The sequence below is a fragment of the Polychytrium aggregatum genome (genome assembly GCF_025602895.1).
Source record: "Polychytrium aggregatum strain JEL109 chromosome Unknown BJ171scaffold_146, whole genome shotgun sequence".
Classification (NCBI taxonomy): domain Eukaryota; kingdom Fungi; phylum Chytridiomycota; class Chytridiomycetes; order Polychytriales; genus Polychytrium; species Polychytrium aggregatum.
In genome coordinates, this window is record NW_026516348.1 from 56,756 (window position 1) to 81,799 (window position 25,044).

The following is a 25,044-nucleotide window of genomic DNA, read 5'->3' on the forward strand; positions in this document are numbered from 1 at the left end:
CGACTTCAAGGACCGCCTCCGTCGCCGCTTCGGCAGCCCCAATGCTGAACTCATTGCCCGTGACAAGCTATACTCTCTCGTGCAGCGTGGTTCTGTGACCCGCTACATCGAGGAGTTTGAAGACCTCTCCTCCCAGATTGAGGAGCTGGGCTCTGCTGATGCGATGTACCTCTTCCAGAAGGGCCTCAAGCCCAAGATCAGAGAGTACATCGCCAGCAACCCTGATGCCCGCAAGTCCCTGGACGTGATGATGGACGTTGCCGAGAACCTCGACAACGTCCAGTACCATGGCCGCCAGTTCTACCCGCAGCTGGCAGGCGGCCATCGGTCTCATCACGTCCCAGCCCGTCCGCCTCGCCCGGCCCCGCCCGCAAGACCCATGCCTGAGCCCATGGACGTTGACGTCAACGCCATGGAGGCTCGTGGCCCTCCCCGCTCCCGGTTCCAGCAAGCTGCCACTGTCTCCCCCAAGGACAGACAGAAGCAGGAGGACCTCCGCCATGGTTCCTGCTTCTTCTGTCACCGACCGGGACACCAGGCCAAGGAGTGCCCCATGAAGTCGGGAAACGGCCGACCCTACTAGGTGGCTCTGGAGCCCTAGTAGGAGACCAACGCCGTGGATTGCTCAATGCAGTCCACGCGTCTCCAGAGGAAGTTCACCTCGCCCCCTCCCCCGAAGGAGAAACAAACCAAGTGTTGTGCGTCGTGCGAGAGGTGCATGGTGGCGCAAGCCGCCTGCCTCTCCACGAACGTGAAGAGAAAACCAAAATTGAAAACCAAAACAAAAAAGAAAATCAAGAACCCTTGAGGGACAGGACCGCCTGTGCCCTCACCCCTGTCAAGTCGTGTGTGTCGGATGCTTCCGACATGTGTCCGCAAGCCGTGGACGTCGTGTGCAATGGCGTGCTGACGCCGCAGGCCCCCGCAATGGCCGAACCCTATCCAAAATGTCCGAGTGGCCGTGATGAAGCCAACCAAGACCAAGTGTCGCCCGTTCCCCCAAGTCAAGTCATGGTGCAGGAGGCTGTGCAGGAGGACCATGAAGAGTCCCTGCTGTACCTCCCTGCCACCGTCCAAGGTCACACCGTCCGAATGATGGTGGACTCTGGAGCAAGCTGCAACTTTGTCAGCAGACGCTTGCTCCAGGAGCTCAACATACATGCAACCAAGAAGAAGTCGCCGATGAGTGTGGCGCTTGCAGACGATCGTGTGCAGCAGTGCACACACCAAGTGGTCCTGCGAGTGGCCCTCCATCCCAAGTACCATCCTGTCCTGTTGTTCCAAGTGATCGACACCAAGTTCGATGCCATCCTCGGCATGAGCTGGCTTGCTCGTGCCGAGCCGACTCCAGTCGTCGACTGGAAAGGCCGCACTGTCCGTGTTGGCCCTGACATTGTCCTGCAGGGCATGGCCTCACCCAACATGCCACCTCTCCTCTCAGCCATGCAATTCAAGAGGCTGATCAAGAAGGACACGTCGTTCCTCTGTGTCGTGCGTGAGGTCGACGACACCGACCAAGCCGGTCCCGGTCCCCCGCCTGTGGTGACCAAGCTGCTCGACGAGTACAAGGACGTATTCCCCGACCAGTTGCCACAATGCCTGCCACCCCAACGCACCGTCGATCATCGCATCGACATCGAACCAGGCTCGTCGCCTCCGTCAAGACCGACGTACCAACTGTCGCTGACGGAGATGGACGAACTCAAGCGCCAGTTGGATGACCTCCTCGCCCATGGGTTCATCCGCCCGAGCCAGTCACCGTATGGTGCACCAGTGCTCTTTGTCAAGAAGAAAGAAGGTGATCTCAGGATGTGCGTCGACTATCGCGCACTAAACAAACAGACCATCAAGAACACCTACCCGTTGCCCAGGATCGACGAGTTGATGGATCGTCTGAGTGGAGCAAAGGTCTTTAGCAAGATAGACCTCCGCTCAGGCTACCATCAGATCCGCATCCACGAGGATGATGTCCACAAGACCGCCTTCAGGACTCGCTACGGACTGTACGAGTTCCTAGTGCTGCCGTTCGGATTGACGAACGCACCTGCCACGTTCATGCAGCTGATGAACGATGTGTTCCGCCAAGAGCTCGACAACTCTGTCATCGTGTACCTGGATGATATCCTTGTGTACAGCAAGGATGAAGCGACCCATGAAGGTCATGTCGCCCGCGTGCTGGCCAAGCTACGCGAGCACAAGTTGTATGCCAAACTGTCCAAGTGTGAGTTCTTCAAGAATCAAGTCCCGTTCCTGGGACACGTTGTCTCAGGAAGAGGAATCGAAGTCGACCCCGCCAAGGTCAAGTCTGTGGTCGAGTGGCCGCCGCTCGCATGCGTCTCTGACGTGCAGTCGTTTCTCGGTCTCGTCAACTACTACCGCCGATTCATCCCCGATCTGGCGCGCACTGCCGGTCCACTCACAGACCTACTCCGCAAAGAGTGCCCCTTCGTGTGGGACCACCCACAACGCCAAGCGTTCGAGACCCTCAAGCACGCCTTGACGAACGCTCCTGTCCTCGCTGTGTTCGACCCGAACACGGATGTCTCCGTGCACACCGACGCCTCCGACTTTGCGGTGGGAGCTGTTTTGATGCAGGAGGGAAGGCCCGTTGCCTTCGAGTCGCGCAAACTGTCCCAACACGAGATCAACTATCCCGTGCACGAGAAGGAGCAGCTTGCGATCATCTACGCGCTGCAGAAGTTCCGAGTGTACCTCCACGGTACCGCCAAGCCCTTCAAGATTGTGACGGACCACCAGTCACTGCGTTACCTCGACACCAAGAAGAACCTGAGCCGACGCCAAGCGCGATGGATGGAGTTCCTCGCCGAGTACAACTACGAGGTTGTATACCAGAAAGGCAAACTCAATGTGGTGCCTGACGCACTGTCCCGACGCCCCGACTACCAATTGGCGTCACTGTACGAGTCGACTGTCAGTGTCGACAACACGATGCTGGATGTTGTCCGAGACAACATCGCCAACGACAAACAGTTCGGAGAACTGTTCCGAAAGGTGTCTAAGCTCCCCAAGGACGACGAATCATCCGAGTACACAGTGCGTGATGGCCTGCTCCTCCTGAAGAAGGACAGCCGTGTCTGTGTGCCGGACATTCCGTCGTTGAAGACCAAGTTGCTCCAAGAGGTCCACGACTCGCCCCTCGCTGGACACTTTGGAGTCGAGAAGACATACGACCGACTGGCCAAAGTCGCATACTGGCCTGGAATGAAGCGCACCGTCGAGAAGTACATCGAGTCCTGCCATACCTGCAAGATGGTCAAGTCACGCACGACCCGAGAGCAAGGATTGCTGCAACCCCTGCCTGTTCCCGACCGCCCCTGGACCAGCATGTCCATGGATCTCATCACGCATCTACCGACGACCAAGTTGGACCACGATGCAATCGCTGTCTTTGTCGACAGGTTCAGCAAGATGGCACACTTTGTGCCGTGCCAGACGACATGCTCCGCGCCTGACCTTGCACTGCTGTTCTTCAAGCATGTGTTCAAGCACCACGGCCTCCCAAAGTCCATCGTCAGTGATCGAGACCCCCGATTCACCTCCTTGTTTTGGACAAGTCTGTTCGACCATCTCGGCACCAAGCTGAACATGTCAACCTCGCACCACCAACAAACGGATGGACAGTCCGAGCGGACGATCCGCACCCTCGAGCAATACCTGAGGACATACGCCTCGACCAGCCAAGACGACTGGGACATACAGCTGAGTAAATACGGTAAACACCTCGAGGAGCCCCAAATAAAGAGCACACGCAGGGCTCCTCGCAGGAAGCCTTCTTAAGTGTGGGAGTGTAGGAGATGGTATCTCCGACGCTGTGCTGCGCGTACTGCGCGTACTGCGCGGCGCAGTGGGTCGTGACCTGTGCTGCGCTTTGCGTTTTCACGCACCGCAGGCAGGCCACCGCAGGGTATACCTGCGGGTTGCCCCCGTTCCCCCCGTTTGTCTGGAGTTCGGTTTTATCGTGAATAAACGTAAGTGCTCCCCGAGCTCACCCGTCCGCTAGAGTAGCCTAGCACCGCCCTGTTCTGCCCCGTCCTGTCTTGTCTTGTACCCCCTCCCTCCCCGTCTTGCCCCAACGTCCCAGTAGTGGACGTTACAGAAACTGGTGCAAAGTCGAGCTCTCCGTCGTCAACGAGCAATCCTTCGAGATCGAGCTCGAAGTCGACCCTCATCTGATCAACCAGATGCGCTCCAAGGCCGACTTTGTCAGCGAGGTCCTCGGCCGTGTCTGGTATATCTTTGAGATCATCCAGAACACGGCGGCCGTCTGCTGCTACGGTGAGATCCGTCGAGGCATCGCCAGCTACAACCAGCTGGTCCATGCGCTTCCCGACACCGAAGTCGATCGCCGCTCCACCACCTTCATCGGCAACCAGGCTTACTCGCTCCACCGTGAGTACTTGGAGGCCCTTCTGGCTCGCCGTGGCTCCGAGATCGTCATCACCGACAAGCTCGACGGTGTGCGTGTACTCCTCTTCTTTACCGATCGCGACGTCTGGATGATCGGTAGAGACTTGAGCTTCACCCGCCTCCTCAACTTGAACGATGTGCCTCGTTCCGCCGCCCTCCCCGACCTCCGCGGCACTCTCTTGGATTGCGAGCTCATGACGACCACAAAGCCCTGGCCCGCCTCGATCGAACACCGGGTCCATGTCTTTGACGTCCTCTTCTTCAAGCGCGATGACCTGCGAGACTCGAAACAACACGGACTCTTCCAGCGGCTCTCGACCGCCGCCCATGCCTTGCGCCAGTTCCAACACCTCGGTATCATCATGAAAGAGTACTACCGCGGCAAGGCCCAGATCTACCACCGGCTCCAGCGCGGACTCCACGGCTCCCAGGACTGGCTACATCATCCTCGATGCCAACCAACCCTATCCGCCCGACACCTCATCCAAGCACACCTACAAGTACAAACCCCGCCCTACCATCGACTTTCTCTTTGGCAACTGGCGTCCTCTACGTCAACGGCAACGACACGCTCCTTGACCTGGAACGAGCCGGTCGAATACCGCTGTCCCCGTCGTCAACGGCTGATATCGTGGAGGCGTACTTTGACACCACCGTCTCCAGGTGGATCGTCTACAAGGTGCGCAAGGACAAGATCAAGCCCAATTACATCGACGTGGCCATCGACTGTCAAGCGCTGCCTGCAGGAGAAGATCGATCTCGTCGAGGAGCTCTGTTCCGATGCGGGTCCGGGCAAACCACACGCCAGCAACGAGCCGACGTATCTCGACTGCATCATCCGCGACCATATCGCCACTGGACATGCATCCGAGCCCGGCAAAGGTTACCGATGCCCCGACCAAGTCACTCCGTCCGACTCGTACGTCAGACTCATGGTTTTGACGGATGCCCAGCGCACCCTTGATCTGTGCAAGCGCTTCCCGACCAAGTACAAGCTCGTCAACGGCGGCCACGGCGACGATGAGGATTACGATGTCCTCAGGGAGGCCCGTGTGTCCCTCCAGTGCACCGGGCCATACGGCACATTTCCCTTGATCTACCAGGACGTGGCCGTCACCGCCATGCTCGACAAGGGCTTCCAGCTCGAGCATGCCCACAGCATCATCGACCATGATCGCTGGCTCGTCAAGTACCGCAAGCAATACGAATGCATGGGCGACGACGAGCGCGAGTTTGCCCGTGCCTGTCTCGTCTATGTCTTTCGCCGCAGAAGCACCGCCGAGGATGCCGCCTGGGTCCCTGTTCCAGCCAAGGCCGTCGCTTTGCTCTCGGTACACCTGGTCTTTGGCAAGCAACCCAAGATGCGCAAGATCGTCGCCGACTTTAACGACACGCTCTCGGGAATCTTGCTCACAGAGTCCCCGATGGTGATCGACGGGCCCAACACCAACTGGGCCGATGTCGCCAAGAAGGTCGCCCTGGATATCTACATTTACAACGATGCGACCGGTGGTCTGAGTGTCCACCGATCCACACACTCGACCGTATCCAGTCTGGGCGTGGCACTCTACCAGCCCGCCGCGGATCAGGTTTATGTCGTCGGCGAAACCAACACCACCCCCAGCCTCGGTCTCTTCAGGATCCTGCGGTCGGCCGTCAAGAATGCGCCGCCCATCGTCTCTGTTGCGCCAGCCATCGAGCCTCCGATTCAGATTCAGGTGCAGCAGGATGAGCCCAGGGACATGGACATGGAAATGGACATGGAAGTGGACAAGCCCGAGGAGCCGCAGCAACCCCAGCAAGAAGCCGAGCCTGAAATGGCGGTCGTTATCGCCGATGAAGAGATGGCCAAATGGACACTGGTCAAGTTGCGTGACTTTGCCCGCACCCACAAGATCAACCTCAAGGGCTCCAAGTCCAAGAGTGAGCTGCTGGAGCACATTGGGGCTCACATGAAAAAGCAGTAAGGAAAACGATTCTGAATAAAGATATAGCTGCCTACCATGTTCGTCGAGCCAGAGTTTAGCAAGCGTGAGGTCAAGGCGGCCCAGAAGAGCGAGGAGTGGCTGAATGCCCGCAAGGAGTGCATCACTGCCTCGGATATTGCCACGGTGCTTGTGCTTGACGACGATACGCTGCACGAGTACCGCAGTCAGTTCCCCAGTGCCGATATCGAGTCGACCGGCAAGTGTGCCAACGCATACAGCAGCTACGACAAGCTCCTCAATGAAAAGTCGGGCCAGATCGAGCGAACGTTCTTTGGCAATGTCGCCACACAGTACGGCGAGCGCTACGAGCCCGAGTCCCAGCGCATCTTTGGGCAGATGGCCGGCAGCCCCGTCCACGAGTACGGCCTCATCAAGCATGCCTCCATCCCGTTCCTGGCCGCCAGCCCCGACGGTTTCACCGAGGACGGGAGGCTCGTCGAGATCAAGAACCCGTACCGCCGCGAGGTCTCGGCGATCCCGCCGTTCCACTACTGGATCCAGATGCAGATCCAGATGGAGGTCTGCGATGTCGACGAGTGTGTCTTTTTCGACTGCGACTTTCACGAATACTACAGCCCGGTCCACTGGCAGCGCGATGCGGCCGCACAAGACCCTGCCGGCCCCAACCGATTCGGCATCCTGATCGACAAGGGCGAAGGAGCGACGCTCAATGCACCGCCCCGGGTTGTCACCGTGGATGACTTTAACGTCTGGGCCAGCGACTTCCCAGTCCACACCAGAGTCTACTTTTGCCTCCACAAGCACGAGGCCACCCTGATCAAGCGGGAGAGAGCGTGGTTTGAGCGAGTGCGCCCGAGGCTGGAGATGTTCTGGAGCACTGTCAAGGGGCTGGCGGTGGGCGTGTGATGGATGGGTTGAACTGAAGTTTTTTATTCAATATACGTCACTCAAAATACAAAATGAAAAGGCCCTGAGTCTACAAGAGCAACAAACGTAATCAGGGCTGATATTCTGGTGGAGCTCCGACAAGACCAGCAACCACACGTTGCATGATCATCTCCCAAGCCTCTGCACCATACAATGCTCTCATCTCAGACAACATCACATCTGCTGTGGAATGGCACCCGTTCTGGACGTTCTTGATGTAATCCTTGAAAAACCCAGCGAGCCTGTCTTCATCTGGAAGGGCAACCTGCCTCACGGCGACCGGAGCAACCCTGGGAACTTCGACTCGTCTGAAGTAGTCGGCAACGCTTGGTGTGCGAGAACCTCGAGTCCTGGATTGTACCCTTCGAGATGCACTGGATCGATCGCGTGGGTTCTCTTCTTGTGGCTGCGATGGACCCGAAGTCCTAGCGTCGGCATTCGGGGTTTGGGCGCCAGAGCTGCTGCCGATCGTTAGGTCGAGGCGAAATTTTCTCGCCATTTCAGCAAGACGCCTCGATTCTGCAATGATGGGCTTACTTCTCTCGATATCGGCATAATATCGATTGAGCAAGTGATCTTTCGACCTTGTGTGAATATGGATCAACCTATCGTCGCGTTCGATAGCCACCAAATCCTCTCGGATGAATAATTCTTGGGTTTCGACTCGGTATTTGTAATCGTCTTCGATTATTCCAAGTACGGTGACAATCGGCTGGTTCCCGCGAAGAGCTGCTATGTTCCTTACAGCGGCCAATCTTTGCAAAAAGGAAACTGGGTCGATCTCAATGAAGGAATCGGGAGGTTGGCTCATATTTGCAAGTAAGAAGATGCTGGGGTTGGAGGCGTACACCAACACGGCCAACGGAGACATCTGCTCAACTTATAGGGCCACCCCAGCAGGTCCTGGCAGCGGCTGACAAATGGGATTTGGTCGGACTCGTTCCTTGGGGGGTCAATCTCGGGCGGAGTTGCTGGCCTCAATGTGTGCAGTCGAATATTTAGACTTTATTCAGTGCAAACCATGAATACATCGCGCTAACAGCCACAATCAGTATTCGGGAGGATCGCGAGCGGTTACGTTATTCATGCGCTGCATGATCAAGGCCCATGCGTCTTTTCCAAACAACTTCTGCATTCCGTCGACCATGCACAAGGCCGTGTGCGCGCTGCCGGTCTCTACTTTTGAATTGTACACCCTGAAGAACTCTGGTAGATTCTCCTCTATTGCTGCGATACTGCTTTGGATATTGGCATCATCAATGGCCGATTGAGTACCGGGAGTGGTAGAACCACTGGCGACGCTGGTGTGGCGATCTTGGGTGTCCCCGAAGCGGATATTGTGGGTCATTTTGTTTTGAATGCGGCGTGTTGGGGGAGGGGCGATCTGCTGCTGGTGGAGGGAAAGTATGCTCCCTCGAGGAAGCGAAGACTCGGTGTCAAGACCACCCCCCCCCCGAAATCGCCGCCGGAGTGGCGCAGCCGTGGTGATCAGCGGAGCATGCCGTCGCCCTCGTCCTGGCAGGCACCCTGCAGCGCCCATGGTGGAGATACGAGTTTTTGCTTGGTCAGACAAGCGTCTGGCGAGACACTTGCCATTCAACCGTCGCCCTTGGGGACGCTGACCAAAGTCGGGAGACACTGAGTTGTCACGGTCGCTTCCCCGCTCTGGCTGGGGATCCTGCTCTTTGCCCTTCGCACTCACCCCGCGCTATCGGGGAGCCCACGCCCCGTCAGCATCATGCTGCCTGCCAGGCCATCTTCGACCGACCATCCCTATATATTCATCGACTAGATCGACTGCCTTAGCTCGTTAGCCGTCTTTGATCTCCATCGCAATGCCTCGTGCAGCCAAGAAGCAGTCCTCGCCCACTGAAGCCACTGACAAGCAGCCCCGCAAGCGTGCTCCCAGGCGCCGTCAGCAGCTGCCAGGTGAGGGTATCATGGTATTCGACGATACACCCCCCTCTCAGAATCCTGGGCAGGTCGAAGAGGATCAGTCGGTCCCGAATCCCGTACCCGAAGCCGCTCGCACCAAGGAATCGAATCCTTATTTTACCGTCGAGCCATTCCCAGATGTACCATATGTGTCTCGAACGGGTCCTCGTCAACCGACTACTCCCTACCGGGATGAATTTGTTCGTGATGGACACCGGTACAATCGTCTCGTCCTCGACCCAAATGATCGCATCCGGATCAACCATCTGCTTGGGTTTCTGACCGCCGTCCAGCTCGAAGATGGTCGCATCCTTGTCGACGCACAATACGCGATTTTGAAGCTCTACAAATTGGATATTGTTGGATTCACTGCATCCGATGATCATCTTATCGCCGCAAGACGCAATTGGGCTCGGACCAAGCTCCGAGGACTTTTCCGATCCATCCCTCGAATTTACATCAAATTCATAGGAGCTCATGCAAACTCTGTTTATTTCGATCGCGATGGACTTGGTGAAATGATCAAGCGTGGAAAATCGGACTTTACGGATTTCGTGTATCGAGTCCAGACGATCGCATACAATAGCCTTATGTCTGCTGACCAGACTTTGCTTGGGATCGTAAATGCGATTGCCCGACGTCATGCGCGCGCAGAGGGTATGGATTCGCCTTATCTCATTCATTTCCAGCAAATGCACTTTGAAGCAGAGCGCGGTGTGAATGGCGAAACCAACTATACTGAGGCCTTGGATGAATTTAAAGATAAGCAATAAACATGAACCCAAACAGACTCTGTTTGAGTCCATATTTGGCATCCATCCCTCTACTCAGACGGTCTCTGTTTGAGTCCATATATGGCATACACCCCTCTACTCAGACGGTCTCTGTTTGAGTCCATATATGGCATACACCCCTCTACTCAGACGGTCTCTGTTTGAGTCCATATATGGCATACATCCCTCTACTCAGACGGTCTCTGTTTGAGTCCATATATGGCATACATCCCCTCTACTCAGACGGTCTCTGTTTGAGTCCATATATGGCATACACCCCTCTACTCAGACGGTCTCTGTTTGAGTCCATATATGGCATACACCCCTCTACTCAGACGGTCTCTGTTTGAGTCCATATATGGCATACACCCCTCTACTCAGACGGTCTCTGTTTGAGTCCATATATGGCATACACCCCTCTACTCAGACGGTCTCTGTTTGAGTCCATATATGGCATACATCCCTCTACTCAGACGGTCTCTGTTTGAGTCCATATATGGCATACATCCCTCTACTCGCATGGACCATGTCGATCAGCGATCGACGTGGCTATGTATGAATATTGCTCTTTATTGAATGTACTCTCTCGAGCTGACTTACATCAGCTATCGGCTACTCACTGGCATATGCAAAATTTAATTCGAAATCGACGATATGCTCTTTGATGAACTTGGAGTGATCCATCTCAAAGCCACCGTCAGCATAGCGAGCTAGGATAAAGAGGATGTAGGGTCTCAGCTCAGTATAGAATCCAAGGCAGTTGTACCAACGCTTGGACACACCGAGTTTCGAGGTGTACTCCCTGGTGAGATTCGTTGCCATCCATGCATTTGGAAAGCGAATTCGGTGGCGGATTCTATGGTCGGCGTGGTTGCTGAACCAGTGCTTGAGAATGCGCTCGGCTCTCTTGTATGGATCAAGGTCAGTGCTTTTCTTAGATGACTCGTCGATATTGCGCTTATCGTATTTACCCTTCAAGACGTAGTCGGAGCTGAGGAACTCGCGAATGGTCCTGAGGTCGGTCTCCTTGGGAAGGGTGGCACTGAGAGCCCTCAATTCATCCGAACTCTTGTCGGATGCTTTGAGCTCATCTTCAACGCGACATTGGCTATTAGCCAAATCAGCAAATGGCTCAATCGCTCTGACCGAGTTGATGTCATGGCGCATGGCGATGACGGCTGGAGGGCTGGATGAGGATGAGGCCACTGGAGCACCCTCGATGGCTGCGATAGCGGCGGGATGCTTGTGTTGCTGCTGATAGACCGCAAAATCGGCCAAGCATCTGTCCAACTGTGGACGGAGGAAGGGTGGGACGATATATTGCTTGGCGTTGATCATGTGTCGCCCTTGATCCATGATATGCCTGTTCTGCGTGAAGACGACCCTGAGTGCATTTTTGTCACTGGCGTTCATGGTATGGTTCGTGCGAATGGTGTTCTCGGCGTCCTCGAGGAGATTGATACAGGTCCCAAATTTCTCTTGCAGGAGTTGGAAGTTGTCGACGAGGCTCATCTCACACTCGAACATCTTCTGGCGTATTTGCTGATCCTCAGCCCTTGTGGAGGCCTCTTCTTGCTCCTCCCTGTCGAGCATGCGCTGTCTGACACGCTGGCGATATTGCTCCTCGCCGGCATCGACCTGAGCCTTGATATGCTCCATTTGGAGCATGGTGTTCATCATGTTTCCGACATGATTTCTGACATCAGGCGGGAGGACAGAGGCCATCGCCATGTAGGTATTGATCACCTGTGCGTTGCTAACAGGTTTGCTGCTGTGTTCATTGACCACCTTGAATGCGTTCGTCATCGCGGCAATGTCGAAAGCCGGAGCGACGGCCAAAGCGGTTTGCTCGACATTGGAGACCTGAGCCGTTGGTTGGTTTGCGGGGGTTGGATCGGCCTGGGGGACGCTACCGGGATCGATACGGCGGCGCTTACGTGACTCGGGAGTCAGACGGATGCGATTTTGCTTGGTGTTCTTCAGATCCAAGAGATGCGCCATCATGGCATCCTTGATCTCGTCGGCGGCGTCGCTCTGGAGATCATTGTGGATGCACCAGGCGTGGCAGAAGGCTCGCAGCCCAGAAAGACCAATAGTGTAGTCGTAGATGATCGGGGCTCCTCCGGGGCGATCCAAGAGCTTCGGGCTGACCGTTGCGCTGAACAAGGTTGCTGCATGGGGGCAATTTGGATGGGTGGTGTACTCACGTACAAACTCCATCAATTTGCTGCGAATGCGATCAGCAGCGCCGTTGTGGCGAATATCATCCTCGTGGAAGTGGCTGAGGTGAGGATGGGGAGCATTGACGCCAAGAACGAGGGAATAGCACCTCTTAGGATTGTCGTGACCGGTGGTGGGTCGGAGGATATCCGGGTCATACGCAGCGGGAGCCATTTTCGCAGGGAAAGGGACGTGCGAGGTGGTGGTGGGATGAGAGGAATCACCCCCGGCGCTGAATTTATAGGGGGGTGTGGGAATCGACTTCCACCGCATCCGTCGACCAGACCACGCCCCGAAGTCGCCGCCGGAGTGGCGCAGCCATGGCGACCAGCGGAGACATGCCAGCACCCCAAGCCCATGCGACACCCACGGCGGAGATACGAGTTTTTGCTTGGTCATGCCAGCGTCTGGCGAGCCACTTGCCATTCAGTTGTCGCCCTTGGGGATGCGGAGTCAAGGTCGGGAGATACCGTGTGATCGCAGCCGCTCCACCCCGCCCTGGTTGGGGTCCTGCTCTTTGCCCTTCGCACTCACCTCCGCGCTATCGGGGAACTCACGTCCCGTCTGCTGCATGCCAGACCATCAGCGACCAGCTCGACCCGCCCATAAATTCGCGGACACGATCGATCTGCTTCGCCCGATAACCTTTTCGGTCTCGATCACCATGCCTCGCGCCACCAGCACCAAGAAGCGATCCTTGCCTACCGATCCCGCTGGGAAACAGCCCCGCCAGCGAGCTCCCAAGCGCCGCCAGCCGCTGCCCGGTGAGGGTGTCATGGTGTTTGACAACTCTGCAGGTCCCACGATTACCATGCCAGCCGACGTTCCAGCGGTGTCTGTCGAGAAAAGTGCTGAAGATACCGAATCCGTCGCAGCCGCCGTCCCGACCAGTCCCCACGGCCACTCTGGTGTGTCAGAGCCGTTGAATACCGATGTTCACGGTGATGATCCCATTATCGCCTCAGAGGATATGCCTGAGAACGCCGATGCAATCCCCACAGGCCTTCCGGACCCGGTAACGACACCAGCATCGGACAACTACCGATACAACATGATCGTGCCGTTCCCCGATGTTCCTCATGTTGATACACTTCACCCAAAGCAACGCGTGTATCCCTATCGCGAGGAATTCAAGCACAGCAACAGCACGATCATCTATCCCAGGCTGGTCATGAAGAATACGGCCATTGTCCGAGTGAACACCCCCATCGGCTTCGTTCCTGCCGTCCATCTACCCGATCATCGTGTGCTCCTCCAGGCTCAGGGTATCATTGCGTGTCTCTATGATAAGTTTGTGTGGTCATGGGATGATAGCAAAACCAAGACCACCAAGTTGACATTCGCGCGCAACAAATTGAAGACGATCTTCAAGGAAACTCCCCGCATATACATCAAGTTCACCTCAGGGGTGAAGAAGCCTCAGCCATTTGTCGATGCCATGGGCTATGTGGATATCGTCAGAAAAAGCAAGACTGACGATTCCTGCTATTTGAAAGATGCTCAGGACATCTTTTATATCGGGATTCTATCGTCCGACTTGTCCTTGGAGGAAATTTCACGTAGTTATCACGCTGCTCACCACCGGGCTCGTGATTTTGATTCTCCCTATTTGATTTTCCACCAACACAAGAAGTTTTTGGCATCCTTAGGAGGAAACGCAGCAGCGAGCCTCCGAGAGGCATATGCCCGCGAACTCTCCAGTCAATAACACAACGTACATTCTGTCTATTGTATTGATGGGTCGAATAAAGGGACAGTATACTGTATTCTGGTCTGGATACAAATTAGGAAGTCGATTTGGGTTCAAAGGAAACCTATAACGGAGTGGATGATCTGGGTATAAATTAGGAAGTCGATTTGGGTTCAAAACAAACCTATAACCGAGGGGATGGTCTGGGTACAAATTAGGAAAATGATTTGGGTTCGAAACAAACCTATATGCAGAGTGATCGTTCAAGTCTCTTGGTGGGCCTTTCACATCTTGGCGAAGGCGATATGAGATAGCTGATGGCTTCACAATTCCTGTGCGAATTCACACGATCCTGCTAGACCCGTCACTCTCAGAGTCCATCTCCGGACCCACAACACAAGCGAACCATGAATGAAGTGAAATACGAAACTTCGCTGTTTATTTGGGCTTCTTGCCATCACAAAAAGTAAGAGTGAAGTCAGAATGATTGTCAAGAATGAATCGCTTAACATCAGGTCCAGTCGGGAACTCTTTGTACTCGAAGCAATCACACAAGCTGATGCAGATTCCTTCAAGAGGCTTTGCAAATTTGTAAACCATGACAGGACTACCGTCTGGTTTTTTCATGACATCACTCTCTTCGAACTTTTGCCAGGTATGAGGAAGCTGTATCTTGTTGCCACAGGCATCCTTGTGCTGAGCCAGCCAGAGGATAATCGCCTTAGAAACGCGCATCCATGGGGTATCCTCGTAGGTTCGACGATTCGGAGGGATAAACTCGTTAACTTGGTCTTGCTTGAGTTCCTCCTGTTCCCACCGGGCTTTGAATGCCTCGTGCAAACGCCCGTACTTCTTATGTTCCTTGTGTCTGGACAGGATTTGAGAAATGGTGAAGAACTGACAATCCTTGAGCAGGCTTTCGTTTCTGATGTGGTCGGCGGCGGCCTTCTTGAGCTGAGCCAGGATGATGTGGGAACGCTGGCTGAGGTTGAAGTTGGGGGGCTGACGGGGCGCCTTGTTCACCTCGACGGCGGCGGTTGCGGTCGATGGGCCGGGTTGGGGGTCGTGCTGCTGGGTCTCCATGAACGCCTCGACATCGGCGACACAGTCAGCGGCTTGCTCCATCAGATCCGGAGGAGCGAAGGTCCCACCCTGTAACTGGTTGCAAGCCAGCTGGACAACAAAGTTTCGATGCTTCATGGCGATGTCGCCGAGAATGGGGGGTTCGGTCCCGTCGGTGATCGCGCTGATGGCTTCAGTGCACACCCTGGCGCTGCGGAAGGTTTTGTCCTGGAAGTCCATGGCGGATTTGATCGAGACGACAGCCTTGGCGCTCAGCTCGGTTTGGGTGCTGATCCTGAGCTGGCTCATGGAGCGACGCTCCTCGATTTCGATCGCATCGAGCTTCTCCTGGCGAATATTGGCCTTTTCACGTTGCTCGATTTCGATAGCATTGAGCTTCTCCTGGCGAATATTGGCCTTTTCACGTTGCTCGATTTCGATAGCATTGAGCTTCTCCTGGCGATCGTTAGAAAGTTTGAGTTCGCGAATGCGCTGGGCTTGGTTGTCGTTGGCGAGATCGCTCTGGCGGTTATTGAGAGCTCGCGATTCAATATACGTATCGGCAATGGCCTCGACCTTCCCCATAATGCGGAGAACAGCTTCGTTTTTGATCAAGTCCATGGCATGAACGGATTTGAACAGATCGCTCATGATCCTGGTGGGATCGATTGGGCTATCGACCAAGGCAGGAGCAGGAACCGATGCGATCGGGGCAGCTGGGGTAGCATCCTGAGCTGAAGTCGTGGCTGCAGAAGCCGGGTCAGAGTCGATGCGGCGACGCTTGCGGCTTCCGGCGTCCAAACGAACACTGCGTCGGCTCGTTGCGACGGTCGTGATGTAGTCGTCCATCTCAGCTCTGAGTCTGAGACTTTCGTCGGTGCCCATGTTGTTGAAAACCACCCAGGCATCGAAGAAAGTGCGGATGCCGGTTGCGGTGACGTTGAAGTCGTAGATGATCTTCTCACCGTCGGCACGTTCGAGGAGAGGGTGCTTCGGTTCGTCAAGCCAGTTATTCATCGTAGCCGATCGGGAGCATTCGGGATGGGCTGCACGATACTGCTTGACGAAAGCCTCGATATCGCGGCGGATGCGATCAGCACCATCGCGAGTCAACTGAACGTCAAGGGGCTCACCGAGAGAGGGGTTGAGGAGATGGTTGAAGGCCAGGACGAGAGAGTAGGACTTGCTGTTGCCAGGGCCAGCAGCAGGCTTAAGGACATCGGGATTGAAGGCAACGGGAGCCATTTTCGCAGGGAAAGAGACGTGCGAGGTGGTGGTGGGATGAGAGGAATCACCCCCGGCGCTGAATTTATAGGGGGTGGGCGTGGGAATCGACTTCCACAGCATCAGTCGACCAGACCACGCCCCGAAGTCGCCGCCGGAGTGGCGCAGCCATGGCGACCAGCGGAGACATGCCAGCACCCCAGGACCCGGCGGCGACCACGGCGGAGATACGAGTTTTTGCTTGGTCATGCTAGCGTCTGGCGAGCCACTTGTCATTCAGCTGTCGCCCTTGGGGATGCTGGCCAGAGTCGGGAGACACCAAGTGGTCGCATCCACCTCCCCCGCCCTGGTTGGGGATCCTGCTCTTTGCCCTTCGCCCTCGCTTCCGCTGACGTTGCTCCTTGTCAGGCGATCCGGGCCGAATACCATACCAACACTAGCTGGTCAAGTGTTGCCCTCTCCTTCCTTTCCGGGCCGAATACCATACCAACACTAGCTGGTCAAGTGTTGCCCAAATGCTCATTGTCCAGGGACGGGCTGCCTGGACAATATGACCATATTCGTCGCCGATACTCATTGCACAGGGACGAGCTGGATCGACCTTGGTGCATTCCAGGCGACCCATGGTGGAGATGCGCTGGTTCCAAGTGAATATTTCGCACTGTGCATCGTCAGATCACAGACGACGCTCGCCATGTCGGCCGTCGTGCGCTTCATGGGTCATACGATCCGCTACCGCCACTGCCAGCTCATCACTGGCCCTGAATTCCAAGTCTGTGTGCAAGATTGCTTCAAGGCGCTCTATCCATGCGACTCGGTCTTCCTGCGCAATATCTCCAAAAAGTACGATACCATGCTGGGTGGCAGCAAGGCTCGCTACCACCACGCCAAGGGGGAGCTCGTTTTCGCTCCCATCCATCTGCTCGAGTCGCTGTTGAAGCGATTCGCACCGCGAAACTCGGGCAAGAGCGTGCACATCGACGCTCTCATGAACTCGCTCACCCCGTCGCATTCGGTCGACGACACCGAGAGCACCGCTGTTTCGTGTGAAGAGGTCATCGACACGCAAAAGCCGGCAGTGTCGCTCCATGACGAACGCAGCCACCAGCGCCTCGTTCCGTGGTCCAACACGACCACTTCGGAATGCAGAAGCGATCCGTTCACACCTCTCAGTCCTGACGAAGCCAGCAAGCCCTTCAAGAACGTCAATCCCAGCGGCGGCCGAGATCAGTCCCTCTTTGGGGGAAGCTGCGTCTACGTCGTGCTCGTGGGAACGCTTGGTGACTGGATCGTCATCAAATTTGGCTGCACTGACAATCTCGAGAGGCGAATGCAGGAGCACACCCAGTCGATGGGTCCTGTCAGAATCATCGGCGCCATCCCCACACCTCACTACAGGCACGTCGAGCGATATTTCAGCCAGCATTTCAGGGGCGGCATGCGCATCAGTGCGAGCTTCAAGGGTGCCTCTGGTCGCAGCAAAATGCAGACAGAGCTCTTTCGAATGCCACCAGAGTTGTTCGATCCCAAGGCCATCGCAGAATTCCTGCTCCACTCGGCTGTGAGCGTCGAGCAGGAGCTGGGGATGACGTCTGAGCAGCTGCGAATCGAGGAGTTCAAGTACAAGCAGCGCATCGCAGAGGCAGAGATCGAGAAGGAAAAGACCAAGCACAAGCTGATCGACCTCTACGCCCGGGGCGACATCAGCGCCCCCATCTCTCGTCTCATCGCTGATCGCTGAGCAAGCCCAGTGGTTCAGCTGCTCGAGGACGCCTTACACCACCTGTCAGGCGCTTTTGATTGGCCAATGTACGAGATGGATCAGCATGTGCTGATCCGTGGGTGTATTGAATGCAGTCGCTCGCTCCAGTGTTACAAATCAATGATGGGTGCAGCGAGTGGGCTCTTGGGTGTGAGGCGCACCGTGTCCGGCAGCGACTGGAGGTGGGCCAGCATTGCCGTCTTCAGCTTGTCCTGCTGGGCTGCGTCCATGTTGCGCTGCGATCCCCAGGCCTCGCAGAACGCCTTGATACCAGCCTTGGTGGGGAGGTAGTCGTGGACGATGGAGCCACCATCGCTGCGATCAATGGTGTGCGCGTACGAGACGACTACCTCAATCGTGTCGACAGCGTTTCTCATGCGCACGTCGTTCTCGCGGACACTGAGGAAGTCGTGAAGGAAGCGAGTGAGCTTGTCCCGGATGCGATCGCAGGCGCTCTCGTTCAACACGGGCTCGTGGAAGTAGCTGAGGCAATCGACTCTGGGCGCATTCACTGCCAGCACAAGGCTCCACTTGGTGAGGCGATCGGGGTGCTTGATCACCGGCTTGAGAATGAGGGGGTCGACTCTGGGTGCTGGCATCGGATGGGAGGGCAGTGAAGTGAGAGCAGGTCGAGAAAAAAAAATCACAGCGGAAATGGTCAGATTGCAGAAATCGAGCATGTCCATTGAAGACTACGCCTGGGTCATTGGCCTCTTGACGGCAGTAACGATCTATTTGGTCTACTTCAAGTCCATCGCCATCGCAGAGCATCTGACGCCCCCCACGGTGAAGATGCTGAGCGTTGCAGCTCCCCAGGGCCAGCAGATGCTGCAGACGCTCGCCATCGACGTCACTGGCATCCCCATATCCATCTTCCAGATCAGAGCCCATGTATACTCCGTCTCCGTCGTTAACACCGAGACTGGACAGAGCTTCCAGCCTGGTTACATGGATCCGACCATGACTCGGCGTCTCTACAGCCTGCCAGCGACCGGCGTCCTCTACGGCACCGGCAAATTCCAAGTGCACATCACGACGAGGGCCGTGCAGCTACCCAACGGTACCAAGGTGATGCTCTATACCCAGGCATCCACCCAGACGCCAGCACAGTCAGTCAGCATCCCCGGATACAACGGCCTCAGCAGGAGCACACAGGCGTCGACCACAGGCAATCCCAACGATACACTATACAACTACGTCTTCTCGATCTGAGGCGAGGAAGGGAGGGTCTCAGTCCTAGAGCGGAGTTTAACTCCACCACACGACCGATGCGTGTTTGTATCGCGTTTAGGTAGTTCAAACGCGTTATGGTGTAACATCTCGGTGCAGTTTGCTGCCCTTACAGACGTCGTAAGAACCCTCGAGCTCGTCGCCGTTTCCCAAAGCTTCCTAGAAATCGAGATGCTGTTTCCCTGGGGGGGTCCTCACGTGGAAGGCTTCCTATTGGCGCCTCTAATAGAAAACACACACACACCTCAACGATCATTGGCTGGGGAGGGCTATTATGTCCATATTCTGCATCCTCATTGGCTCGCCTAATGTGCTACCATTGCACGACCATACTCCTATTGGTCGATCTATCTCCTATCCGGTTCTCTATACCCCCATCATCAACATGATGGTCTATGTGCCTTCATGATCCCATCTATCCATCCTCTTCATGGTCCTATCTGTCCTATTCATGATCTCATAAGACTTTGATCAAAGACAATGGATAAGTGTTGGCACCATCGGGAGACTCGGAATGGATATGTCCACACACACCCGGAACAGTCCGATGCTCATAAGCCACACTACGCATACAAGCCACACTGCGCTCCTAAGCCGCACTGCGCTCATAAGCCACACTGCGCTCATAAGCCACACTGCGCTCATAAGCCACACTGCGCTTATAAGCCATACCCATATATGAAGTGCTTCATATATTTAAAATGAAATAATATGTCAGTCTCAGAGGTGGCAGTGTTGGGTCGCATACGTGTTTGTGTCGCGTCTAGGTAGTTCAAAACGCGTTTTGGTGTAACGACATATGGTGCAGTTTACTGCCCCTACAGACGTCGTAAGAACCCTCGACATCGAACTCGTTCCCACAAGCTTCCTAGAAATAGAGGTGCTGCTCCCCAGGGGGGGGTCCTTCACGTGGAATGCTTCCTATTGGCGCCTCTAATAGAAAACACACACACCTCAACGATCATTGGCTGGAGAGGGCTATGCCTCCATCACCAACACGATGCTCTATGTGCCTTCATGATCCCATCTATCTATCCTCTTCATGATCCTATCTATCTTCTTCATGACTAAATAGGACTTTGATCAAAGAGAATGGATAAGCGTTGGCACCATCGGGAGACTCGGAATGGATATGTCCACACACCCGGAACAGTCCGATGCTCATAAGCCACACTACGCATACAAGCCACACTGCGCTCCTAAGCCACACTGCGCTCCTAAGCCACACTGCGCTCCTAAGCCGCACTGCGCTCATAAGCCACACTGCGCTCATAAGCCACACTGCGCTTATAAGCCATACCCATATATGAAGTGCTTCATATATTTAAAATGAAATAATATGTCAGTCTCAGAGGTGGCAGTGTTGGGTCGCATACGTGTTTGTGTCGCGTCTAGGTAGTTCAAAACGCGTTTTGGTGTAACGACATATGGTGCAGTTTACTGCCCCTACAGACGTCGTAAGAACCCTCGACATCGAACTCGTTCCCACAAGCTTCCTAGAAATAGAGGTGCTGCTCCCCAGGGGGGGGTCCTTCACGTGGAATGCTTCCTATTGGCGCCTCTAATAGAAAACACACACACACCTCAACGATCATTGGCTGGAGAGGGCTATGCCTCCATCACCAACCCGATGCCCTATGTGCCTTCATGATCCCATCTATCCATCCTCTTCATGGTCCTATCTGTCCTATTCATGATCTCATAAGACTTTGATCAAAGACAATGGATAAGCGTTGGCACCATCGGGAGACTCGGAATGGATATGTCCACACACACCCGGAACAGTCCGATGCTCATAAGCCACACTACGCATACAAGCCACACTGCGCTCCTAAGCCACACTGCGCTCCTAAGCCGCACTGCGCTCATAAGCCACACTGCGCTCATAAGCCACACTGCGCTTATAAGCCATACCCATATATGAAGTGCTTCATATATTTAAAATGAAATAATATGTCAGTCTCAGAGGTGGCAGTGTTGGGTCGCATACGTGTTTGTGTCGCGTCTAGGTAGTTCAAAACGCGTTTTGGTGTAACGACATATGGTGCAGTTTGCTGCCCCTACAGACGTCGTAAGAACCCTCGACATCGAACTCGTTCCCACAAGCTTCCTAGAAATCGAGATGCTGTTTCCCTGGGGGGGACCTTCACGTGGAATGCTTCCTATTGGCGCCTCTAATAGAAAACACACACACCTCAACGATCATTGGCTGGAGAGGGCTATACCTCCATCACCAACACGATGCTCTATGTGCCTTCATGATCCCATCTATCTATCCTCTTCATGATCCTATCTATCTTCTTCATGACTAAATAGGACTTTGATCAAAGAGAATGGATAAGCGTTGGCACCATCGGGAGACTCGGAATGGATATGTCCACACACCCGGAACAGTCCGATGCTCATAAGCCACACTACTCATTTCACCCATATATGAATTATTTCATTTAGAATGGGTATAGGAGTCGGTCCGAACCGGTATGTGACCACACCATCCATTCCGAGTCTCCCGATGGTGCCAACGCTTATCCATTGTCTTTGATCAAAGTCTTATGAGATCATGAATAGGACAGATAGGACCATGAAGAGGATGGATAGATGGGATCATGAAGGCACATAGAGTATCGTGTTGGTGATGGAGGCATAGCCCTCTCCAGCCAATGATCGTTGAGGTGTGTGTGTGTTTTCTATTAGAGGCGCCAATAGGAAGCATTCCACGTGAAGGTCCCCCCCAGGGAAACAGCATCTCGATTTCTAGGAAGCTTGTGGGAACGAGTTCGATGTCGAGGGTTCTTACGACGTCTGTAGGGGCAGCAAACTGCACCATATGTCGTTACACCAAAACGCGTTTGAACTACCTCGACACGCCACAAACGCGCATTGGTATACCGGTGGCGATGCACCCCTCACTTGGCAGCAAACTTGCCCTTCTTTCTGAGGTGCGAGCTCACCACATGTTAGAGTCCAAAGGGGACTCAGCGGCAAAAGAAGAAGTGAGCTCGAAGTGAGCTCAGGGAAAGCAAGGGTAAAGTCCGAAGTGGACTCGGAGAGGGAGCGAGGGAAGCAAAGATCCGTTCAAGATAAGACTAGTCTCGAAATGAGACGTGAGGAACACTCAGAGAATAAAGTAGAAGGCACTTTATTTAGTCCTATTTTGAACGCTGAGGTTCGACTACACATCGCGGGGGTCAGGCTATTTATAGACAAGTCCGGACTTGGCAGCGAAGGGCGGCCAAGGGAGGGAAAAGTGGGCGATCGAGCGGGGCGAAGGGGGCGATGCACGAACGAGGGCCGAGAAGGACCACCGAGATAGGCAGAGAACCAAAGCGAGAGAGGCGCAAGCAAAAGCGAAGCACCTGGCAGGAGAAACGTGCAAAGGCGAAGCAATGTGACTCAACGTCCAAGAAGCGGATTGGTCAAGTATAAGGTTGGGGCAAATGCATGCGAGATGAACAAGAGATCGGGGCGGTCAGGCAGGTCATGAGTCACCGGTGGGGGGACACATGACCGGCAGCCGAATTGCAACCAATCGCAGCAAGGCGCGTGCACAAACAAAACCGGCGCGTGCGAAGAAGACAAAGGAAGCGGAGCAGCGCGGGGAAACGGAAGTGCGGAAGGAGCGGAAAAGACAGGCAAAAGGCGGAAAATCGGAGGGGAACTGCAAAGCTACACACAAACAAACAGAAAGGCAAAAGAACAGCCAAGTGTGCAGTCAAGGTGGAAAACAAGCAGGAGCTATCCCTAACATCATCCCCTTCCTTAGCGACGAACTCCGGGCGTCGCCTTCGGCTTTGAGGGATAGCGAAGGTGGAAGTCAGCAACAAGATCAGTGGCGTGGGAAACATTGGCAGCGGGCTCCCAAGACCGGTCAGTCTCGGAATAGCCCTTCCACTGAACCAAGTACTGTAAGCGACCACGGAAAAGCCGAGAATCGAGAACAGACTTGACCTCAAACTCTTCCTGGGAGTCAACAAGAATGGGAGGTGGTTCGGGTTGGGTGAACTCGGGAACAATGTCCTTCGTTCGGGGTTCAAGGAGGGATACATGAAAGACGGGGTGGACTTTGAGTGTGGAAGGGAGTTTAAGTTCAAAGGCAACGGGGTTGATGCGGCGAAGAACTTTAAAGGGGCCAAGCTTTTTCTGATCAAGCTTGTTGGAGGGACGAAGGGTGCGGATGTGGCGACGATCAAGAAAAACGAGGTCGCCAACGGAGATGTCGGGAGTGGGGAGACGGGATTTGTTGGCCTGCACAGTGTAGGACTCTTGGGCAACCCGGAGGTTGGCCTTGAGATCCTCGAGAACGGTCTGAAGTCGGTCGACACGTTCTTCGGCAGAGGGCACAACAGAGGGATCACGGATGATGGAGGGATCGAAAATGGGGTGATGGCCATGGACTGCAAAGAAGGGAGTCATGCCAGTGGAAGTGTTTTCCGAGTTGTTGTAAGTGAACTCGGCAAGGGGAAGGTGAAGGGTCCAGTCGTCTTGCAGGTAATTGCAATGGATACGCAAATACTGCTCGATGACCTGGTTGAGAACCTCGGTCGAACCGTCGGTCTCGGGGTGGAAGGCAGAAGAAAGGGAAATCTTCGTCTTCAGAAGCTCATTGAAGCGCCTCCAGAAGGCCGAAGTAAACTGAGTTCCTCGGTCCGAAACAATAGACCGGGGACAACCATGCAAGCGGAAGATGTGGGAGAGGAAGAGTTCGGCGGTTTGCTCGCCTGTAACCGTCTTCGTGGTGGGCACAAAGTGTGCTTGTTTGGACAGGCGGTCCTTAACCACGAAGATGGAGTCAAAGCCGTTCGAAGGTGGGAGATCCGTGATGAAGTCCATCGACAGGTCCCACCAACGTTCGGAAGGAACGGGGAGAGGGTGAAGTAAACCATAAGGGGAGTGACGGGACGGCTTGGCTCGCTGGCACGCTTCACAATTAGCAATGAAGCGACGCACAGACTTACGAAGCCGGGGCCAGTGAAAGTCCCGGGAGATGAGCTCAACGGTCTTGGCAAGACCAAAGTGACCAGCGGCAGCGGAGCAGTGACGTTGCTCAAACACTTTGAGCTGGAGCTCGGGGGAAGGGACAACGATCAGGTCTTTAAAGTAAAGGAGACCGTCACGGAAGGAGTAATCGCCATCAAGACGTTTGGCGTTAAAATCAGAAAGAGGGGAACAAGAAAGGGTGGCAGCTCGAATCTCGGAAAGAAAATCGGGGTTCGAGCCGATAACAGTGATGCTGTCGAGAGAAATAGACTCGAACAGCTGAAGGAAGTTGGTGGAGTGGAGGGAGTCACCAGGCTTTATCTCAAAGTCAGAACGGCGACTGAGAGCATCGGCTTTGGTGTTGAGGCGACCAGGGCGGTGGTAAATGCGAAAAGCAAAGTCAGAAAGGAATTGGGCCCACCGGAACTGGCGGCGAGAAAGTTGGGAAGCGGAAGTGAACCGGGTAAGGTTCTGGTGATCGGAGAAGACAAGAGTGGGATGATCGGGGTCGGCAGCCATCAAGTAATGACGCCAGGCAGTGAAGGAATCGACAATAGCAAGGAGCTCTTTGTCGTGAGTGTCATAATTCACCTCGGCGGGACGGAATTGCCGAGAGTGAAAAGCAACGGGGTGAAGAGCGCCGTCAGGGTCAAACTGGGAAAGGACGGCACCCAAAGCAAAATCAGAAGCATCGGGCTCGATAACAGCGGGTTTGGAGAAATCAAAGTAACGAAGAATAGGTGCGGAAGTGAAGGAAAGTTTAAGAGAATCAAAAGCCTCTTGGGCCTCGGGAGACCAAGAGAAGGTGGAGGATTTGGTGGTGAGGGAAGTCAAAGGACGAGCAAGTGCAGAAAAGTCCTTGACGAA

The 25,044-nt window shown here is 54.8% G+C and overlaps 9 protein-coding genes across 9 annotated transcripts; 5 read left to right on the top strand and 4 right to left on the bottom strand.

Annotated features, from left to right (window-relative positions):
• The first annotated feature begins 4,035 nt into the window (after nucleotides 1–4,035).
• Nucleotides 4,036–6,432, top strand: BJ171DRAFT_542417 (uncharacterized protein). Its single transcript, XM_053112969.1, has one exon. The coding sequence runs from the start codon at nucleotides 4,203–4,205 to the stop codon at nucleotides 6,393–6,395; it is 2,193 nt and encodes a 730-aa protein (XP_052961657.1). The 5' UTR covers nucleotides 4,036–4,202; the 3' UTR covers nucleotides 6,396–6,432.
• BJ171DRAFT_542419 (uncharacterized protein) lies at nucleotides 6,433–7,253 on the top strand. The gene has a single exon (XM_053112970.1). It carries the CDS (start codon nucleotides 6,499–6,501, stop codon nucleotides 7,057–7,059), a length of 561 nt encoding a protein of 186 aa, XP_052961658.1. The 5' UTR covers nucleotides 6,433–6,498; the 3' UTR covers nucleotides 7,060–7,253.
• Nucleotides 7,254–7,574: 321 nt separating this feature from the next.
• Nucleotides 7,575–8,652, bottom strand: BJ171DRAFT_574713 (uncharacterized protein; the record flags this gene model as incomplete). The annotated part of the gene is made up of 3 exons (XM_053113722.1): nucleotides 7,575–7,765; nucleotides 7,842–8,175; nucleotides 8,383–8,652. The coding sequence occupies 3 exons, from the start codon at nucleotides 8,650–8,652 to the stop codon at nucleotides 7,575–7,577; spliced, it is 795 nt and encodes a 264-aa protein (XP_052961659.1).
• A 96-nt stretch (nucleotides 8,653–8,748) lies between these two features.
• On the bottom strand, nucleotides 8,749–10,087 carry BJ171DRAFT_68549 (uncharacterized protein). The gene has a single exon (XM_053115816.1). The coding sequence runs from the start codon at nucleotides 10,052–10,054 to the stop codon at nucleotides 9,107–9,109; it is 948 nt and encodes a 315-aa protein (XP_052961660.1). The 5' UTR covers nucleotides 10,055–10,087; the 3' UTR covers nucleotides 8,749–9,106.
• Nucleotides 10,088–10,562: 475 nt separating this feature from the next.
• On the bottom strand, nucleotides 10,563–12,654 carry BJ171DRAFT_542423 (uncharacterized protein; the record flags this gene model as incomplete). The annotated part of the gene is made up of 1 exon (XM_053112971.1): nucleotides 10,563–12,654. A coding segment is annotated over exon 1 (2,003 nt), but the record flags the coding sequence as incomplete, so codon positions are not given.
• A 242-nt stretch (nucleotides 12,655–12,896) lies between these two features.
• On the top strand, nucleotides 12,897–13,940 carry BJ171DRAFT_482299 (uncharacterized protein; the record flags this gene model as incomplete). The annotated part of the gene is made up of 1 exon (XM_053108949.1): nucleotides 12,897–13,940. One exon carries the CDS (start codon nucleotides 12,897–12,899, stop codon nucleotides 13,938–13,940), a length of 1,044 nt encoding a protein of 347 aa, XP_052961662.1.
• A 516-nt stretch (nucleotides 13,941–14,456) lies between these two features.
• On the bottom strand, nucleotides 14,457–16,447 carry BJ171DRAFT_542428 (uncharacterized protein; the record flags this gene model as incomplete). Its single annotated transcript, XM_053112972.1, has 2 exons — nucleotides 15,366–16,447; nucleotides 14,457–15,311 (listed from the first exon to the last, which is right to left on the bottom strand). Coding segments are annotated over exons 1-2 (1,821 nt in total), but the record flags the coding sequence as incomplete, so codon positions are not given.
• A 173-nt stretch (nucleotides 16,448–16,620) lies between these two features.
• Nucleotides 16,621–18,035, top strand: BJ171DRAFT_542431 (uncharacterized protein). Its single transcript, XM_053112973.1, has one exon. It carries the CDS (start codon nucleotides 16,759–16,761, stop codon nucleotides 17,947–17,949), a length of 1,191 nt encoding a protein of 396 aa, XP_052961664.1. The 5' UTR covers nucleotides 16,621–16,758; the 3' UTR covers nucleotides 17,950–18,035.
• Nucleotides 18,036–18,244: 209 nt separating this feature from the next.
• BJ171DRAFT_68568 (uncharacterized protein) lies at nucleotides 18,245–19,245 on the top strand. Its single transcript, XM_053115817.1, has one exon. It carries the CDS (start codon nucleotides 18,541–18,543, stop codon nucleotides 19,180–19,182), a length of 642 nt encoding a protein of 213 aa, XP_052961665.1. The 5' UTR covers nucleotides 18,245–18,540; the 3' UTR covers nucleotides 19,183–19,245.
• Nucleotides 19,246–25,044: the final 5,799 nt, after the last annotated feature.

What these genes read in the sequence shown, in the direction of transcription:
- BJ171DRAFT_542431 (XM_053112973.1), top strand. Translation starts at nt 16,759, where the DNA reads ATGACCATATTCGTCGCCGATACTCATTGCACAGGGACGAGCTGGATC.
- BJ171DRAFT_68549 (XM_053115816.1), bottom strand. Translation starts at nt 10,054, where the DNA reads ATGCCAAATATGGACTCAAACAGAGTCTGTTTGGGTTCATGTTTATTG.
- BJ171DRAFT_68568 (XM_053115817.1), top strand. Translation starts at nt 18,541, where the DNA reads ATGAGGGGGTCGACTCTGGGTGCTGGCATCGGATGGGAGGGCAGTGAA.
- BJ171DRAFT_542417 (XM_053112969.1), top strand. Translation starts at nt 4,203, where the DNA reads ATGCGCTCCAAGGCCGACTTTGTCAGCGAGGTCCTCGGCCGTGTCTGG.
- BJ171DRAFT_542419 (XM_053112970.1), top strand. Translation starts at nt 6,499, where the DNA reads ATGCCCGCAAGGAGTGCATCACTGCCTCGGATATTGCCACGGTGCTTG.